At 38.9% G+C, this 20807-nt stretch overlaps 1 protein-coding gene across 2 annotated transcripts in view; it reads right to left on the bottom strand.

Annotated features, from left to right (window-relative positions):
* TMTC2 (transmembrane O-mannosyltransferase targeting cadherins 2) overlaps nucleotides 1–20807 on the bottom strand; it is a 409914-nt gene that overhangs the window by 144748 nt on the left and 244359 nt on the right. For both annotated transcript variants that reach the window (XR_009451272.1, XM_059683726.1), the window contains exons 5-7: nucleotides 3077–3162; nucleotides 2392–2576; nucleotides 676–754 (exon numbers count right to left, since the gene is read on the bottom strand). Coding sequence is in view for 1 of the 2 variants with exons in the window: in XM_059683726.1 (XP_059539709.1) it covers nucleotides 676–754; nucleotides 2392–2576; nucleotides 3077–3162 (350 nt within the window). In the remaining variant the exon portion in view is untranslated. The remainder of the gene's footprint in view (nucleotides 1–675; nucleotides 755–2391; nucleotides 2577–3076; nucleotides 3163–20807) is intronic.

Below are 20807 nucleotides of genomic sequence, written 5' to 3'. Positions count from 1 at the left end.
TTATTAGAAATTCTAATTCTTGAGCTCTTGCACTTAGAAAAATCAATGCCCCGTCTGCATGCTTTCTAATAAGAAAATTAAGGTAATTACCCAATGAAGAAAAAGGGGTAATTGTAGTAGCACATTTGCAGTTTTCACAGTATTGTTTTTACTCTAAAACACCAACTTAGAAAAAAAAGGCCTTGAAGATCCAAGGCCTGATCAATGAAAACCATGCAAATTGACTCAGTTAATCTCATCTGTTACAAGCACCAAAATGCATTCATCTCTACATCGTAGCATGTTTACTTCTGAGGATCTTCTGATTAAGCAAGTAACATGATTAAAAAGTATCATGAATTTGATAACTTCGCTAAAATCTGTGGACTTTATTCATCTTTTTCAATCTCCGGAGTCTAGCTAATGCTTAATACCCAAAAGGGCTTGTGAGCCCCTTGCAACAACTCTGCGATCTGGACAATTTGTTGAGAATCAATATGATAATGCACATATTTGCTCTTGTTTAGAAAAAGTATGCTATGTGAAAATTTGAATGTGACACCCTGTTGTGAATAAAGAGTTCTCTGGGTTAGGATCAATGCTATAACTTATTAGAATTCCATTTAACACAAGCATGGGTTTTAATTTCCCCACAGGTCCCTGAAATAGCAATTGAAATAGTAAGGTTTGACTTACCCATCATGTTGTACAAGCTCTGTGGAGCAAACTGCCTTGGCATTTTCTGAATTGCTTCTTTATATACACTAAGGGCTTCCTAATTTAAGAAACAAACAAACAAAAAAAAAAAGATGAAATACAAGAATATTCACCAAAAAAAAATAATAATAACAACATCCTTCCCAAATTACAAAGTTCCATTGCTATTTCTAAATGGCTCATTGAAGATAAATAATTCAGCTGTAGTTTGATGTCATACTACTACAATTTCATGAATAAAAATATTCAACCCAGTGAGTGAAGAAGGCGAGATAAAAATTTAGTGTAACAAGTAGCTGAATATTACCAAGCTCTTTTATTTTAATATAACATTTCAGTTCACATAGATTATTCAATTAAAATGCTAGAAAAATTCATATTTGGAAATCACCCGTAGTCATCTATAATCTGTAATTAAAATCAGGCCACCAAGTAGGATCTAAATAAAATATAAAATAACAAACCCAAGATACTGAGACCCACTGAGATTATGAAATGTAATAATTTTAAAAGTTGTATCTCTATAGTACATTATTGGTACATCAGGAAGGAGTATGTAGGGGTGTGGTCTGAAAGAGGGGAGGTGCGATACTGAATGTGAGAGAAGAAACCATGCAGACATGCTTCCTGTGAGAGAAAGGGAGGACAAGACAGTCAACCTCCCAGCTATCTGTGCAAGGTCTCATCTCCATCACTTTTCTTCTCTCTCAAAAAAATACACAAACTAATTTTAATTTAATTATTGTTTTAAAAACAATTAAAAGAAATGGGAAGGATTTATATCATATTAATACTTAATACTCAGAGTACAATGTATTTTGTAACATCAAACATTGGAAATAAGGAAACAGTCACAATATATCTTGGATCATAAAATCAGAGATGATAAGCAAATAAGCTTGTGGAGCAATGGTTGTAATTTCCCCTTCTTGAAGAGTTGCTCTGAGAAATTAATAGTAAAGAAATCTGTTGCCATGGCCAGTGTTACTCAGTGGTTACAGTGTTGGCAAGTGAAGCATCTTGGGTTTGATTCCCAGTCAAGGGCATATTCCTGGGTTGCAGGTTCCATCCCAGCCCCAGTAGGGGCGTGTGAAGGAACCAACCAATCAATGTGTCTCTCTCACAAACATCTCTCTCTCTCTCTCTTTTTCTCTCTCTCTCTCCCCCCTCCCTTCCACTCTCTTTTAAAAATAAAATCAATGGAAAAAATATCCTTCGGTCAGGATTAACAACACAAAAAGAAATCTGGTAAGTATTCTTTTCTGTTTGTTTTGTTAATCCTCACCTAAGGATATTTTTTCCATTGATTCTTAGAGAGAATGGAAGGGAGGGGGAGAAACAGAGAAACCTTGACTTGAGAGAGACATATCGACTGGTTGCCTCCAGCATGCACCCCTACAGGACTGGGGATCGCGCCTGCAATGGAGGCATGTGCCCTTGATCGGAATCAAACCCAGGACCCTTCAGTCCATGGGCTGACACTATCCACTGAGCCAAACGGACTAGGGCGGTAAGTGTTCTTTAGCAGAGGGTTTTCCCCCCAGAAATGAATTTCACCTTGAAACTCTTTTAATAAAACACACACTAGCTTCTTAAATGCTCACAGCGCCCCCGTGATGAGATGGTAAGGCAGAAAGCACTGAGACGGGATCAAAACAAGGGGGAAGGACAGGGGGAGAGAGGTCTGGGCCTGACCTCATAGCGTCCCTGCTCGTGGTAGAGTTTTCCCAGGTTGTACAGACAGCTGGTCACCGAGCTCTTATGCGCGTGAGGGTCCTTCAGGTTTTCATCAGGGATCTCAGAACACTTTAGGAATGTACGTCGGGCTTCTTCGGTCTTTCCTTGGTTCATCAGAATAATACCGGTGTTTAAATATGCAGCTGAGAGAAAAACGTGGAAATATAAATGAAAGAAGATGATGTGCACTGTGGATACAATAGGTTACCTTTACTTCAATTTACTTTCTATGGATTATTTCTGATTTTTAGAAGAAACCAAGACACAGATAATTAGGGAACAAATAAATATGGGAACAAATAATGTAGTAAGAAGTGTCGGTATCACTGAAAAATATCTGGAATAATCTCTGTTCCCAAAAAGTTCAAAACATTCCGAACTTAAAATCTAGATGAATAAAAGTTGTATTTACGTGAACATATTAAGAAATGACAAACTGATATCAAAATGTGGTTAAAATGAGAGATATAATTGTTAGAGGCTTATAATTTGATTGACAAGTTTTCAAAAATAGGAGCACATGCTTTTTTCTCTATGAGGTTGTAAGTCATCAAGATAATTTTCATGCATGAAGAGGAAAAGAAAAAGATATTTAAAAAGAAAAACTTTAAAAGAAGAAGAAGAAAAACTGACTGTTACTTACAAGCCAGTGTAGGCCTGCTCCCGATCGCCAGTTTATAATAATGTAGCGCTTCTGCAAACCTGCTGTTCTCCTGCAGGAGTAACCCTCTGCGTGAGGAAAAGAGAAATTTGGAGATAGGACCGTGTTACTATACATAAAACCACGAATTTTTATTTTATGTTTTAAAAATAAAAATGGTTAAGGGGCCATAAAAACGCTGACCTGGTACTATAAAAATAAATTCTAAATAGAAGGAAATTATTCCTCAGGAGAAAAAATATTGGAGAGGTATCAGTTGCATTTATGCTGCATCAGAAAGTATTAAGAAGTATTTTCAGCCCTAGCCGGTTTGGCTCAGTGGATAAAGTGTCAGCCTGCGGATTGAAGCGTCCAGGTTTGATTCCGGCCAAGGGCACATGTCTGGGTTGCAGGCTCCGTCTCCAGTAGGGGGCGTGCAGGAGGCAGCCGATCAATGATTCTCTCTCATCATTGATGTTTCTATCTCTCTATCCCCTTCCCTTTCTCTCTAAAATCAATAAAAAGAATATTTTTTTAAAAAAGAGGTATTTTCAAAAAGCCCTTTATCCTCACTGAACTTTCCTCTTTCCCACAGTCTTTTCTCTCCCACTGGACAGAAAAACCACCTAAATTTCTTCTTGGAGCATGCACATTTTTTCATCACTTCAGAAAAGAAACCTGTCTAAATTAAATACATATATATGCATATGTGGTTATATGTGTATTTATTTAAACATGAAATGCCTCTCTCACTAGTCATATTGTTTGGGAAATACTGGTCCATGACTGCCCGAAAGACAAAGTGTAATCTAGGTCCGCAGGATAAAGAGTCAGAATTTAATCAGAAGCCATAAAGACACAAAGAGAAAGATTAAAGACTATCCACATTGTTATTTCCTTATTTCAGAATACAGTGGGGCCATGACTTACGAGTGTCCCGACTAACGAGTTTTTCGAGATACGAGCCGTCTCTTGGCCGATTTTTTGCTTTGAGTTGCGAGCTAAAATTCGGGTTACGAGCCAGCTTCAGATACCCCACCGCTAGTTGGCGCAGCGAACGTCACAGTGAACGCCACAACATCAGTCCAGCATCACGTGTCTCACTCGTTCACTTTTTGATTTGACATACGAGTAATTTGAGTTATGAGCTCCGTCAGGGAACGAATTAAACTCATAAGTCAAGGCCCCACTGTATTGAGCACATTTCAGTTCACTACAGACGCTCAGACTCCACACCCCATACCTCTAGGAGGCCCTTGGGCAGTGGCCACATGGGTTACCCCAGCCATTCCAGACCCTGCTCTCCTAACCTATTTGAGAATCAATTATAATCATATCTCTGAAAATATAGTGTCAGGGCACTGAACTTAGTTGAAAAGCTCTCACAGAGGCCTTTTTGGCCTTTCCCTCTCCTCTTGTAATCAGCGAGTATCTCACAGACATTTGGCACCTCTCTGGGGCCTGAGTACTGCTGTTATCAACCTCAAATTGCAGATTCTACTTGCCAGCTGCTGAGGCTTTTGAAAGGCTGGTAAAAGGGAGCTTTGAGAAATGAGAAGGCTACTGATAAAAGCTTATCATTTTAGAGAGTTTTTTAAAATCCTCAGTTTATTATTTAATGGGCATCATTAAAAAATATCTAAAGCAAATCATTTTGAAATTAAAGGTTGCTCCCTCCTGTCATTAGCATAAATTAATTTCATGATTATTTCTAATACTGTTTGTTAAAAAGGACACCTGTAATAGTGTCAATAAATAAAAAAATTAAAAAGTCGCCCGGCCTGCACTTAGTGGTTGAGTGTCGACCCAGGAACCAAGAGATCACAGTTCTATTCCAGGTCAGGGACATGCCCAGGTTATGAACTCGACCCCCAGACGGGGGCATGCAGGAGGCTGCCGATCAATGATCCTCATCATTGATGTTTCTATCTCTTTCTCCCTCTCCCTTCCTCTCTCTCTAAAATCAATAAAAACATATTTTAAAATAATAAATAAGTAAAATTAAAAAATCGTTTGAATAGAGCAAACCATTTCCAAACACATGAACATCACTTACATCTATACATACATGTACATTTTCATTAAAAAATGTTAACAATTAATTTGATCATGAAATTGATATGCTTTGCTGTTAAGTGTATTTTTCAGTTGCTGGGAACAAAGAAGAATAGTTTTCTGCAGTACTCAAGAGTTTGTGAAAATGTTCTATTGCCTTTAAAAATGAGTAAACTTGATAAAGAGAAAACACAAACATTCTTCTCAAAAAAGGAATAATACCCTTTATAACAATAATTTTATTGACAAAATGCTTTCCAGTTAACTAGCTCATATACATTATCTCATTTTAGAAACTTATCTACAAAGTTAATTGTCTTCGTCATTTTCCTTTGAGATTCAGATAAAGAGATGCTTTTCCTTTGATACAGGCTAATGACATTAGAGGAAAATACCATCCAGTCGTTTAATCTCTTCTTTCTACCTTTTCTAGGAATTCAAATCTTTCATGAGACCCTCTTTATCCAGTATGTTCCATCTCTTTCTGCATTACAGTTTCCTTTCCTTTAAGACCACAAAAATGTTCATGTGCCTATTAGCATAAAGGCAGGGAAAAACCACTTGAAAACCTTTATTCCTTCATCTACCTCCGACCACTGCTTATTATTGTTCTTCCATTTAAAGGTAGATTTCCTTTAAGAATGTCTATGGTGTACATGTCCAATGGCTCAAATTTCATTTACCCCTAAATCCAGTGTCGGCTCTTTCCCAGAATTCCACAGAATGTCATAATGAAATTTCTACTAATGACCACATTTTAAAAATAACATGTTGATGTGAACCACCCATTCAACTGTAGCACCTATGACTATTGAATCCATCTTCCTTCCTAAAACTGTATTTCCTTGGCTTCTGGGAAACCAGTCTCCTCTAGTTCTCTTTTATCCCTGGGGCCATCCTACAGAAAATGAAGAAACTTCCTCTTATTGATTTAGTTCTGTAAGGAAAGTTGGTGTTTCACAGGACTTAAGTTTTTTTCTCTTTTCATGATTACATATTGTCTCTACATGACATCACGCACACATGCAGCTCATATGCCGAGTTCTCTCTCCTGACATCCAGCTCTGTTTTCAACAGTTTACTGAGCCACATTAACCAAGGTGCTCAATGGAATTTCAAAATCAATACATCCAAATCTTAAAAATAGTATCTCCCAATGAAAATAAATTAAATCTCCTCAATAATTAGGACCATCAGGTTGCTAAAATCAGAAATCTGACTTTTTACTTATCCTCAAAATTCCATGTTTTATAAAGTCTCCACAACCTACAGACTCTCCTTTTTTAAGATTCTTTATTCTGCCCCTCAAGGTTCATCTTTATGGCAGTCAGAGCCCCTTTATCTTTCCTATCACCTAAATAACTGCAATAGCCCACTAATTAGTCTCCACATAATTACATTTCTAAAGGGCAAATATGCAGCTAGGCTAGAGAGAAAGAGCATGAGAGATGAGCACATTTCTTTGGCACATGCCTAAAGTCCATAAACTTTGAAAACTGGTGTTATGTATTCAGCCTCATGGCCTCCCCAATACTGATGCATGATATTGCTGTCATTTTCCAATTCATAAAATATACAAAGAAGAGAAAAAAATAATTGGTATGGTACCCAGATCTAGACAATCCTGTCCAGCCTGCTTAATCTTTGGAGGAAAATACTCACATGGAGATTTGTAGCAGGCAAGTGTCCAGAATTATATAATGTGGCTCTTTAAATTAGAGCAGCATCCTTTGCATCATTTGAATAACATTAGCAATGGAGCGAGTCCAACCAATTGAAATGGCTATTGTGACTAATTTCTCATGGCTAAGAATTTAATTGAGCATCAACTAGGCCCTAGTTTGCATGCTGCAGATGTGAAAAAGACAGAAATGCACCTGCCGATGATGCTCAAGCTACTAGGGGAAACAAGAAAGAAAATAAATGGTATGGAAAATTGCTATGAGAGAGGACAGAGGACCAACAACCACCCCAGCTCAGGAATGGACAAAGGTCCACAGAGCCAGGGTGACAGTGTCAGAGGCTTGAAAAACAAGCAGCAGTTGGCCAGCAATAAAAAGTGTTATCCGGGGCTCCGTGTTACACAGGAAGAAAGAGCAGCCCGCAGAGAATTTACCAGCTAACTCTAGGTCTCATGGTTCATAAGAAGACAAAGGCAGGATTGGAGCAGGTTCTCTGATACTAAATCTCATGCTATTTCTAGAAGAAAAATAAAAGAGGGAATAATTAAAGTAATTCAATTCTAGATACATGCGTACCAGGTTATGTTTCCTTTGCTCCAAAACTCTCCAGATTTTTGTGTAACACTAACTTGATTTGGTGCTCAGAGAAGGAATCAAATGCCATTTTGGCAGGACTGGATGAATTTGGGTGAATCCTAGCACTATGACAACCAAGCTTCTGTTACTGCCCTTCTCCACACTTACAGAACCTATTCTTTATTTTGCTGAAGATATGACAGAAGCAGAGAACTGTTCCCATTGTAATAATTATGGTGGTAATAATAATACCAGCTAAACTTAACGAGTACTCACAATGTATTATGCACTTTACATATGTTAACTTACTACTCAACGATAATCTTATAGGTAGGTTATTCTTACTAACTCCATATTATAGATGTTGAACCTAGGGCAAGAAAAAGTTCAGCAACATGCGAAAGGTCACACAACTAGTAAGAAGTGTGCTACAATTCAAGCCCAGCAATCTCATTACTATAAGTAGGATTTGTGTTTTGGTAGATTACTCATACCAAATGACTATTGAAAGTTGATGACATAGTTTGTTTACATGCTGATCAATATAATCTTCTGGTTTCTATGTTTATAGTATTAAAAATAAGAACACATTTTAATATACCATCAAGCAAGAATCTAATGGGAAATAATTTTATTCATGTTATATGAAGTTGCCTTTCAATTAATAAAAGTGGTCTATACTATACATTAATGTGAAGTTAAAGTGTTTTGGGGGGAGAAATTGAAATAATATTATAAGAAATAAGGTTCTCATGTCAATCACATACAGAACTATGTAAAAAACAAAAAATATAAGAAAGCAAACATTTGGGTGGGCACACAGTGCAGTATACAGATCTTGTAACATAGAAACCCACACCTGAAACCTATATGATCAAGTTGACCAATGACACCCCAATAAATTTAATTACAAAAAGAAAGGATTAAGTAATCCTATATAATAAAGAGGTAATATGCAAATTGACCCCCACTCCATCATGCAATCACAAGGTGGCTATGCCCACAGCAGAGGTGGAGTTCCCATAACAAGTGATCAGCAGGGACCTGAGGCTGCACCTCCTTCCCGGCGGGGCCTGACAGGGGACCTCAAGCCACGCCCCCAGCCCGGCGGGGCTTGATGGGAGACATCAGGCCATGCCCCCCGCCCCTGGCTGGAGGACCTGATGCTGGTCCCCCCGCCCTGGCGCCGGGATGGGGGACCTGAAGCCACATCCCCCTGCCCAGTGGGGCTTGACTGGATACCTTAGGCCATGCCCCCTGCCCCAGTGCCGGGGGACCTGAGGGTGCACCAGGGGGCCTGAGGCTGCACCCTCCGCCTGGCACCAGGCCGGGAGACCTAAGGCTGCACCCCCCACCCAGCGGGCTTGATGGGGGACGTGAGGCTGCACCCCCCACCCAGCGGGCTTGATGGGGGACCTGAGGCTGCACCCCCTGCCTGGCACTGGGCCGGGAGACCTGAGGCTGCGCCCTGTGCCCGGTGTGGCTTGATGGGGTTGGGGCCGGCAGGGTCTGGATCTCACCCGATGGGGGTGGAGCCAGCTGGGTCTGGGTCTCACACGATTTCGAGGAACACGCGAGTGGGCAGGGACTTGACTCTGGTTCCCACAGTGTGCCTCAGACTCCGACAGGAGGGAGATTTTCATATATATTTTACTAATTTTCTTTCATCTCTGACACTTCTCTTATGGAGAAAGGGCAAATAGCAATATTAAAATATCTCCTCCAATTAATTTCCTTTTAATGTGCATAGATTTTCTGTACCGGGCCACTAGTTTTCAATAAAAATCTAATCTACCATAATTTCATAAAAAATTAAATTTTCTAAAAATTAAAAAGAAAAAGCATGCCCTTCTCCACACTGTCAGTACATCTAAACAAAACACCAGCGATCAGTGTCTCCTTGTAATAGACTGCCCTCTGAATAATCCTAGCAAAACAAAAATATTTATGTAAAGCTACCTTTGCCTCAGGTTCTCAGAAAGGTCTTTTAAAAAGGTTGAAATCTGAGATACTCAAAAGTTATTGATAAAGCACTTCAAATGAAAAGTAATTTTTCAAGAATATGCATTGCGATAATTAAGCTGACATCTATGCAGAACACAGGTGAAACAGGGTGCGGTCCACCTAGAGTCCTGTAACTGTAAAACTATGGAAAAACTGAAAGATATAATCGCTTGGTTTCTTCTTTTGATATCATTGTTGAATAACATGTGGCACCATTACAACATACTAAACATTGAGAATACAATCACCAAACAACGAATAAGTACTTTTTTGAAAGAACTGTATCACGGTGAAGACAGACAAGCAAAGAATCACAATCCAGTGTAAATAAAGCACAACGTGTTTTGGGAACCCAAAAAGGTACACCTTCCCAAGGTGACAGGTCAGGTGAGGCTCCGAGAGAAGAAAAGAATGCAGGTAATGAAGTTACAGACAGATCAAGCTATGGAAACTCAAAGTTACAGGGGACGACATTTTACCAGTAATAACAGGTTTCATGGAATTAAATGACTATCTATTTAGAAAGCATTTTGGAAATTGAAAAGTTAAGAACTTAAAATTAAGATTATATTATTAAGAATATTTGAGTAATAATAGTTTGGTTATTCCCTGGGCAAAAAGTACTTAGTAATCAAGATAAATCAGAACAATATTTACAGATAAGGTTCACAAAATCAAAGTTATAATCCCTAAGACTCAATTACTAACAAAAATATCATGTTCGGGGGAGAAACTAAGATGGCGGCATAGGGAAACACCGAAATTGCTGCCTCCTACAACAACTTCAAAACACAATAAAAAGACAAAATAGACATCATTCAGAATTTACAGGAAGGCTGGCAGAGTGGAAATTCTACAACTAGAAGGAAAGAGAAAAGCACATTGAGGGTCAAGAGCTGCGGAAGTAAAGTGCAAAGGTACAGAGGCTCGAGAGTGCGCGGGAAGAGGCTGGTACCTGAGGACGCGGCTGTCTTTTTGAATCGGGAGGAAGTCACAAGCTCCCAACTGCTCTGAACTCCGGTTCTGGGAAGTCTCTGGGGACCCAGGACTCATATGGGGAGAAACTGGACTGTCTGGCAGCGGGCAGAACTCGGAACTCGAGGGCGGCTTTCCCTCAGAGGTGCTTGCAGCAATTAAATTATCAGGACACTGAGACGCGCACGGCCCCTTAGGGCAGGGCTGAGAATCCACCATAGCTCCTTGCTCCGCCCTTTTATTCCCTGAGACTCCGCCCCACCCAGGCAGCGGCAGAGGCTTTTGCATATGAATGCCCCGGCCCTTTGCAACCTGAAAATTACCTAACTGCAGCTGGGCCAGACAGACCCAGAACTTCCAAGAGAAGGCCCAAGGCCCCACAGCAGCTTGCATTGCTTCACAGCTGGGCCTCATCAGGGCACCTCCAAACTCCAAAAAAGGAAGGGGAATCTGCAGTTCTCTTCATAGCTCCTGCTGGGTAACCTCCAAGAGCCAGTGTACCCAGTGGTCAGAGGGGGACCATCCGGATTACAATTCCTCAGACCCATAAGGGACACACCCAGGGGGCAGACTCAGTGAGCACCAAAGCCCCACTGAAGCAAGTCTTGCCCCAAAAGGGTGTCTTCAGCACAGAAGTTCTCCCACTGCAGACACAGCGGATTCTCACTGCCAATTGGCCTGGAGGTCAATTCCTCCCAGTGATCCTACAACAATCAAGGCATAACTACAACAAGACTGTGCACAAAGCCCACAAGGGGTGCACCAAGAGTGTCCACCTCAGGTAATGGGGGAGGCTGAGCCACTGGGCCCTACAGGACACCTAGCACACAAAGCCACTCTACCAACACAGGGAAGCATAAAAAATGCGGAGACAAAGAAACAGGTCACAAATGACAGAAATGGAAGAAAGCAAACGACTGGATATAGAGTTCAAGGCCACATTTATAAGGTTTTTCAAGAATTTTATGGAAACCACCGATAAATTTAGTGAGACTCTCAAGAAATCTAGTGAGACCCTCGAGGATATGAAAAAGTACCAACTAGAAGTTAAGCATACACTAACTGAAATAAAGAATAATATACAGAGATCCAACAGCAGACAAGAGAATCCCAAGAATCAATTCAAAGATTTGAAATACAAAGAAACAAAAAATACCCAACCGAAAAAGAAAAAAGAAAAAAGATTCCAAAAATATGAAGATAGTGTAAGGAGCCTCTGGGACAACTTCAAGCGTACCAACATCAGAATTATAGGGATACCAGAAGAAGAGAGAGGGCAAGATATTGAAAACCTATTTGAAGAAATAATGACAGAAAACTTCCCCTACCTGGTGAAAGAAATAGACTTACAAATCCAGGAAGCACAGAGAACCCCAAACAAAAGGAACCCAAAGAGGACCACACCAAGACACATCATAATTAAAATGCCAAGAGCAAAAGACAAAGAGAGAATCTTAAAAGCAGCAAGAGAAAGAAACTCAGTTACCTACAAGGGAGTACCCATACGACTGTCAGCTGATTTCTCAGCAGAAACCATGCAGGCCAGAAGGGAGTGGCAAGAAATATTCAAAGTGATGAATAGCAAGAACCTACAACCAAGATTACTTTATCCAGCAAAGCTATCATTCAGAATAGAAGGTCAGATAAAGAGCTTCACAGATAAGAAAAAGCTAAAGGAGTTCATTACCACCAAACCAGCATTATATGAAATGCTGAAAGGTATTCTTTAAGAAGAGGAAGAAGAAAAAGGAACTCTTACCATTTGCCACAGCATGGATGGAACTGGAGAGCAGATAAATACCACATGATCTCACTCATTTGTGGAATATAATGAACAACATAAACTGATGAACAAGTACTGATCCAGAGACGGAGAGGCATTGATTGGACTGTCGGGCCTTGGAGGAAGGTAGGGGAGGGTGGGGGTAAGGGGGAAAGATCAACCAAAGGACTTATATGCAAGCATATAGGCCTAACCAATGGACACGGACAACGGGGGGGGGGGTGAGGGCATGAGCAGGGGGGGGTAGGGGGTAACGTGGGGATAAGGACACATATGTAATATCTTAACCAATAAAAAATATATTTAAAAAAATATCATGTTCATCTTAAACTGAGATATTTTTCTGAATTTTGTTCCATTGTCCTTTAATATGTGTAGGTACTTTAAAAGTAATATTTTTTTCTCCCTCCGAGTTAAAATATTATAAATTTTTCATGTTCAATTTTTTATAAGTGAAATTAATTAGCATTGGTTTGGAGCCATATTTGAACTTTTGCATTAATTCAAATTTCCTAATCGAATTGGCTAATTTAGCTAATGACTCCAATAATGAGATTTTATATAATTTAACTGTAAAATAGCATTCCAGTCATCTTTTCACTGTTTTCACAAGATTTATGCCTAGTTTTAGGCTATGCTTATAATAGGACAACTGAAAAAATAAAATTTTAATTTCTGGCATGGAATGAAATAATTAACAGCAGCATATCATACTTATAAAACACAAATGCTCCCAGTCTTGCCTGATAAAATAGATAAACAGCAAAAATCTCAAGTGACTATAACAGGAAGTAAATAGAACCAAACTCGTATTTCTTTTAAAAAACAAACACTGTAAATAAAAAAAGTTACCACTACATGAATCAAATGAAGTAATTCCAAGGGTTAGAGCAACACAAAAGCTGAGGACTTAAGTGCCTAACATGCACTCACCACTGCACACATTAACAAAAACAACAACACACAAAAACATGATCAACCAGGCTTGGTCATGTGATTAAACTCTGCCTAACGAGATGAAAGCACACTGAGGACATGCCCTTATAGAGGGGACCCTGTTTCTCTTACCCTTCTCCTGTGCTCCTGACTACAAGGCAGAAATCCTGTTCTGAAGATGGTGGAGAACAAACTAAAAGGAGCCCAGGAAACAGCCCTTCATGAAACTGTCCACACCTGGGACTACACTCCTCTGGACTACTTTTTGAAAGAGAGAAAACGTAAATTAACTACTTTAAACCAGCAATTTTCAACCTCTTTCATGTCATGGCACACATAAACTAATTACTAACATTTTGCAGCACACAAAAAAATACATTATATTTTTTGCCAATCTGACAAAAAAACGGTATAATTTTGATTCATTCACACCAGATAGCTCTTGTAGTGTTGGCTATTTTTCTTTCCTTTTTTTTTTTTCTTCTTTAAATAAGGGAAAAGAGGTCAGTGCCCCTAACAAAATAGTCAGGTATTGCACCTTTTAAAAATTCTTGCAGCACACCAGAGGCACCCAAGAGGCGGCACAGGGGTTGAAAATTGCTGGTTTAAGCTAAAGTTATTTTGGGTTTCCTATCATTTGCAAACCAACCTCTCCCCAACTGATAAAATGTCACATGCATTATTTTGTTTTGTTTTAATTATATAAGGTCATAAAATAAGTGACATAAAGTATGTCTCTCACAGATAATTTTAAGGAAAACTTTTTTGATTACATTTCAAGGAACACAAAGTATGAGGTTAGTTTTCAGTGATAACCAGAGTAGGCAATTGTAAAGTATCAAAGTTGGGATTAAAATATTTAATTAAAATTGTATAATTTAAGAGCATAAAGAGTATATGAAATTGTAACTCTTAGATTAAGCTCCTAGACATCAGAGTGGTTAGAGTTTTCACTTTGCCCAAAAGAGTAATGACATCAGTAGTGTTTTTTATTTAAAAATTAATTAATCCTCTCAATTCCCAAATAACTAGGAAGAGGGAAACCCACATGAATTTTCAAATGAAATAGAAATAGGTAGGACTGTCATAGAAAAAAGATTCAGTGAGATATAAATGATTGAATTTGAGCTTTGAGGGAGATACCTATGACAAAATTATACATATTTTCTGATCTTGCTCAGCATTTGTCACCCTAAGATAATAGAGTTTGTATTTGAGGACCAAGCAAAAGAATTCTCTCTACTCATATTTTTCCCCTCAAATCATTCTTTCTTTCTCTCCCTTCCCCCCGCCCCCACCCCCTTTTAATAGGTAAAAATGACATTTTTACAAAGATGGCTATGGGTAGGAAAGCACAAATAGAGGAAGTGAATAAAGTGGTTACTATTTTACTTAAGACACATAACCTCAACTTGTTAAAATAGTAATATATGTGCTACAAAAAGCATAATTTAATTGTATACTTAATTTAAACTGCTGTTAAATTATTGCATGTAATTATTATATACAATATGTACTGTGAGCAAACTAAAAAGATGTCCTTTCCTGAAAAGGTTAAATTCTACTGGAAAGGGTAATGAGCAAGTTGTCTTCCCACTCCGCGCTTTTTATGCATGAAGAAGAATGGAAGCGGAGATGGAGAAGCAGAAAACAACCATGCAACGTGAACTAATTCCTAATGTCACATCACTGCCAAGCAGATTTCAGAAAATACAGTGAAGCCTCCTCTTTGCTCTGACACAGACCTGTTTATTTGTTCTAAATTGGATTTTATTTAGACTTTGACAATTAAATGAAGTAGAATGACAGCCTACCTCATAAAGAAAGGTTTTATTCTAACCTGTCAAATATGGAGCAGTAGGCATCTGATCAAAATGATTGTTTAAATATTTCAAATGCATTCGCAAACACTTTATCAATTAACACTAGGAGAAAATGAATAAGTAGTAGCTCTTTTTTAAAAAAAATTATTTTTTTGCTTAGGGTCTAAAGAAATAAATAGTCTCACTATAGTACCAAGTCTTCAAAATATGTGAGGTCTCAATTAAACGGAACATTCATTACAAAGGTACTTCTATTCTGTGACAGGTCCAGAGCAAAATGCATCATGACTACTATCTTATGTAATTCTTATAATAAACCCATATTACAAATAAGGAGTCCCAAAATCAGAATGGTTATTCACAAATCTATGTTGCTAATTATTGTTGGATCTAGGATTCACAGAACTTTACTGTATATGAATATATGCATAAATTTGCTTTATACTTGTCTTCTGAATATATAATTAAGGCTGTATTTTTCTCTGCATACCATAAAATAATTATAGGTGTGAATATACTTTCCTAATTAAAAAACAGTACCTAGTCAGCCCGGAGGTCAAATCACCGCCGGTATTGCCGACATCAATCAAGGCTTAAAAGCAACAAGACTGCGCACAAAGACCACAGACCACTTGGGGGTGTACCAAGAAAGCATAAAAAATGCGGAGACAAAGAAACAGGACAAAACTGTCAATGGAGGATATTGAGTTCAGAACCACACTTTTAAGGTCTCTTAAGAACTGTCTAGAAGCCGCCGATAAATGTAGTGAGATCCTCAAGAAATCTAATGAGACCCTCGATGTTGTGATAAAGAACCAACTAGAAATTAAGCATACACTGACTGAAATAAAGAATATTATACAGACACCCAACAGCAGACCAGAGGAGCGCAAGAATCAAGTCAAAGATTCGAAATGCGAAGAAGCAAAAAACACCCAACCGGAAAAGCAAAATGAAAAAAGAATCCGAAAATACGAAGATAGTGTAAGGAGCCTCTGGGACAGCTTCAAGCGCACCAACATCAGAATTATAGGGGTGCCAGAAGATGAGAGAGAGCAAGATATTGAAAACCTATTTAAAGAAATTAAGACAGAAAACTTCCCCCACCTGTTGAAAGAAATAGACCTACAGGTCCAGGAAGCGCAGAGAACCCAAACAAAAGGAATCCAAAGAGGACCACACCAAGACACATCATAATTAAAATGCCAAGAGCAAAAGACAAAGAGAGAATCTTAAAAGCAGCAAGAGAAAGAAACTCAGTTACCTACAAGGGAATACCCATACGACTGTCAGCTGATTTCTCAACAGAAACTTTGCAGGCCAGAAGGGAGTGGCAAGAAATATTCAAAGTGATGAATAGCAAGAACCTGCAACCAAGATTACTTTATCCAGCAAAGCAATCATTCAGAACGGAAGGTCAGATAAAGAGCTTCACAGATAAGGAAAAGCTAAAGGAGTTCATCACCACCAAACCAGCATTATATGAAATGCTGAAAGGTATCCTTTAAGAAGAGGAAGAAGAAAAAGGTAAAGATAAAAATTATGAACAACAAATATGCATCTATCAACAAGTGAATCTAAGAATCAAGTGAATAAAAAATCTGGTGATCATAATAGAATCAGGGACATAGAAAGGGAATGGACTGACTATTCTTGGGGGGAAAGGGGGTGTGGGAGATGCGAAAAGAAACTGGACAATAATCGTGCACCTATGGATGAGGACAGTGGGTGGGGAGTGAGGGCAGAGGGTGGGGTGGGAGCTGGGAGGATGGGGGGGGAAAAAAGAGGAACAAATGTAATAATCTGAACAATAAAGATTCAATAAATAAATAAATAAATAAATAACAGTACCTAATAGGAAGAAGGACACTTAATACTGGATGCCTTCATGATAGCATTTTCCACATTATACTATTTATTTTCACCCATACAATTAACAATGTAATATATTATTGCTTTTTGGCTTTAGAGACATAAAAACATCAGGGAGAAAGGTTAAAACACTTGCCCACAAAAAGAGAGCTGACAAGTTTCAAGATGAGATTCAAACTCAGAGCTGCCAGGCTTCGAATCACACTGTCTTCCCATTACCCCACATTGTTCTGCTGGGAATATGTTCCTATTCTCCATTTCAGTATTAATAATGTCCCCCTCTCTCTGGTTTGTATACCCAATGCTTCTTCATTGTCCGTATCAACGTATTTCTCTCTTTCATTATTTATACATATCCATCCCAATAAACATCTAGCATTTGCTTCAAACGAAGATCAACTACAGCCTCCAATGCCAATCAATGTTACCAAAAAATACATAATGACCACTGTGCTTGTGTGATTGCTAATTTTATGTGTCCACTTCACACAGGATGACCAGCTATCTGGTTAAACATTCTTTCTGAGTGTGTCTGTAGGGATGTTTCCGGAAAACATTAGCATTGGAGCCAGTATATGGAGTAAAGCAGAGTACCTTCCCCAACACGGGTGGGCAACATCCACTCTGAGGAGGGCCTGATTAGATCAAAATGGAGGAAGGGAGGATTAGCTTTCCCTCTCTGCCTGCGCTGGGGACACTGATCTTCCCTGAGACCTCCTGGTTCTCTCAGACTGCGACTGGAATTTACACCAGCCTCTCAGGCCTTCACACTCCACCATCAGCCTTCCTGAGTCTTCAGCTTGCAGAGGCCACTTGAGGGACTTCTCAATCTGCATAATCACGTAGGCAGGGCCTTACAGTAAATCTCGCATTCATATATACACCTCATTGGTTAATTTCTCTGGAGAACCCTGACTAATGCAACTTGCAAAGAGGTTCCCTTGAATTACTCTTGCACTCAAGACCCACTCCTTTTCATGAAAGTGTTTACCAGTGAGTATAGGGATATCTTCCAAAAGTATAGCCAGTAAATAATTAGAAAGAGAAAAAAATTAACAACTAATAAAACCTTCTGTTTTTCTTATTATGTAATTATATTGAGTTTCCCAGCATTTTTTAAAATCTTGGCAACAACACTAGGAGATGCCATAACCCAATTTTGCAGAGGAGGAATAAGGATAAAGCAAATTGAAGAAAGCCTGTCACAGGATCAATACATGGGAGATACATACATACACACACACACATATTATTTCAGAGAGGAAAGGAGAGGGGGAGAGAGAGAGATAGAAACATCCATGATGAGAGAGAATCATGAATCGCATGGGAGGTTTTAATTCAAGTTTTTATAATACCAAAGCCCATGCTCTTAAGAATTTACCTCCATGGTGCAAAGGAACCACAGAATGAAATTACTCAAAAAGGAAACTTATTCCTCCCCCTTCTTCCCTCCCCATGAAAACAAATACGATTCTGGTAGACCTTTATTAGGATCACAGTCAAATTTCTTTCCTATAAGATCATAGTAGGATTTAAAACAAACATAATTACGAATTGAAAGTATCTAATACAAAAATTAAAGACATTTGCTCCCAATGGTTTAACTTTAAACCTATATAGAGATTTGCTATTTATTCTTTGCTGTTTACAGGAATTACCCAACATGGGTGACATATTATGCAATTTCTTGAAGGAAAAACACCAATTGAATGGTGTGCAATTGCGCTAGAAGAACCCTTAAGTTGAGATCCAGGCATAGGCCAAAGTCTAATCTACTTAGTGGAAGTCAATGCCATTAGATTGTTGATTTGTTTACTTATTCATTCAAAATATATTCTGAAAGTGCCATTATAGAGATTTAAGTACTAGCAGAAAAGACAGACAATTTGAAAAGCAGTAACAAAGCTGTATTCAGGGTACTATAATATGTAGTGTGGAAATCCATAGCCAGAAAACTTGATTTAGACTCATTTGTTCAGGCAGAGTGTGTGTGTGTGTGTGTGTGTGTGTGTGTGTGTGTGTGTGTGTTGGGGGGGGGCACATTTGTGAATTCCACAGGAATCAACATGCTCAAAAAAAATTATTAAAAAAAAAAAGCTTCAGAGCCCGATTCCGTAGATATGGTTATAATCTGGGTTAGAGATGCTCCCATGGGCACCGCATGATTTAGTGCACTTACTCACTTTAAACATAAATGTTCAACAAAGTGGGTGTTTTCTTTGTCCCTTAGCAGCAGTGCTCTAACAAAAGTCTGCTGTTGAAGCAATAAATTATGAAAGGGGAAAAGGTATCATGTATCTCACAGACCAGCAGGAATAGGTGTTAGGTCATACAAGCAGTTTCTAACTTAAGAACAAGCAAGATGAGTTCCAAAAATGCAAGTCTATCTCTTTTTTGCTTGGAATGGATTTTGCAACCTAGAAACAGTTCACTCACAAGCTTATTCTGAAGTACTTGTAGGAGAGAAGGAAAACACCATTTATAAAAATGTTCCGGAAACTGCCTTTGCAGATTTAATTTTGATGCTCAGAAGGAATGTCCTTTCACTCAACACAGGGGTCAAAGAGAGCAAGGATCCATTCATAGCAGTAGGCATCACTTACTGGTACTAGCAGTGGGAGCAGGAGGCAAATTGGTGCTTAAGGCTGGAGATAGGGGAAAAAAGGCTGGAGGGGAACCAAAAGACATGAATGGAATGATGGAAGGTTGGTGGCTGAGGTGCCAAATGAAGAGGAAATTGGTTAATATTTTCTGTAGCATTGATTTTATTCTCTTTTCCATTCACATTCACTGCACCCTTATGTTTTATAAAAGGTACTGGCCTAGCCCCAGAAAAAATTCTTAGCTAGCCCTGAATGCCTCCCTCTCTCTCTCCCTCTCTCTCTCCCTCTTTTCTTTTTAGAACAGGGCCTAGAAATTGCCCAACTTGCTTGTCTTTCCTCCCCATCAGTTGCTGCTTTTGCTTAAAATTGCACTCTCTTCTCCAATCTTAAATTGCAGGAGAATGTGTATACATCCCAGGAGTGCACCCATCCCTAAATCTGGCCTTTGAGAGTTAGAGATTTTTATAAAGATTTTTACTTCAAACAGGCGAAGATATAGGGGATATACATACACATACAATCACAAACAAAACAAAACAAAAAGGCTGTTCATAGATTACAAATAGTGTTGGAACCTGGTCTACTTTAGACTTGAGGACAGCTCAGATTATTCCCCTAACCTGGAATTTCTATTCTCTAAGAAAGAACCTGCCTGTCGTTTTCTGAGACTGCTGATGAGATGGGATATGCTAACTAAGCTGGATGAAGTTCCCCTTTAAAAGACTGGAGAGAAATTTCCTAACACTGTTCTCATGATCAGAACAGCAAGATGGGATCATTCCTTCCTCTTGTCTTTCATCCAAATCCCAACTAGTCATGTCCAACAAGGGCCCTAGGGCTGAAAAAAAAGTGGGTGTACTATAGTGAAAAACAGTGGAGGCACCAAAGTGGACATAGAGAAGTCCAAGAGACATATGAAAAAATGCTCAAAGTCACTAATCACCACAGAGATACAAAATAAAATGACAATGAGATATCACCTCACACCTGTCAGAGTGGCTATCATAAACAAATCAACAAATGACAAGTGCTGGCAAGGATGTGGAGAAAAAGAAACCCTAGTACACTGCTGGTGGGAATGCAGACTGGTGCAGCCACTGTGGAAACCAGTATGGAGTTTCCTCAAAAAATTAAAAATGGAACTGCCATTTGACCTAGTGATCCCATTTCTAGAAATATATCCTAAGAAATCAGAAACACCAATCAGAAAGAATATAGGCACCTCTATGTTCACAGCAGCACAATTTACAATAGCTAGGATCTGGAAACAGGCCAAGTGCCCCTCAGGAGATGAGTGGATAAAAAAGGTGTGGTACATTTACACCAGCGGTGGGAAACCCTTTATCCTGCCAAGGGCCATGTGAATATTTATAACATCATTCTCCAGCCATACAAAATTATCAACTTAAAAATCAGCCTGCTATA

Source organism: Myotis daubentonii, chromosome 2 (genome assembly GCF_963259705.1).
Source record: "Myotis daubentonii chromosome 2, mMyoDau2.1, whole genome shotgun sequence".
In the NCBI taxonomy this organism is placed as follows: Eukaryota; Metazoa; Chordata; class Mammalia; order Chiroptera; family Vespertilionidae; genus Myotis; species Myotis daubentonii.
Note: the sequence above shows the minus strand (reverse complement) of the source record. Positions and strands in the feature narration are given on the sequence as shown.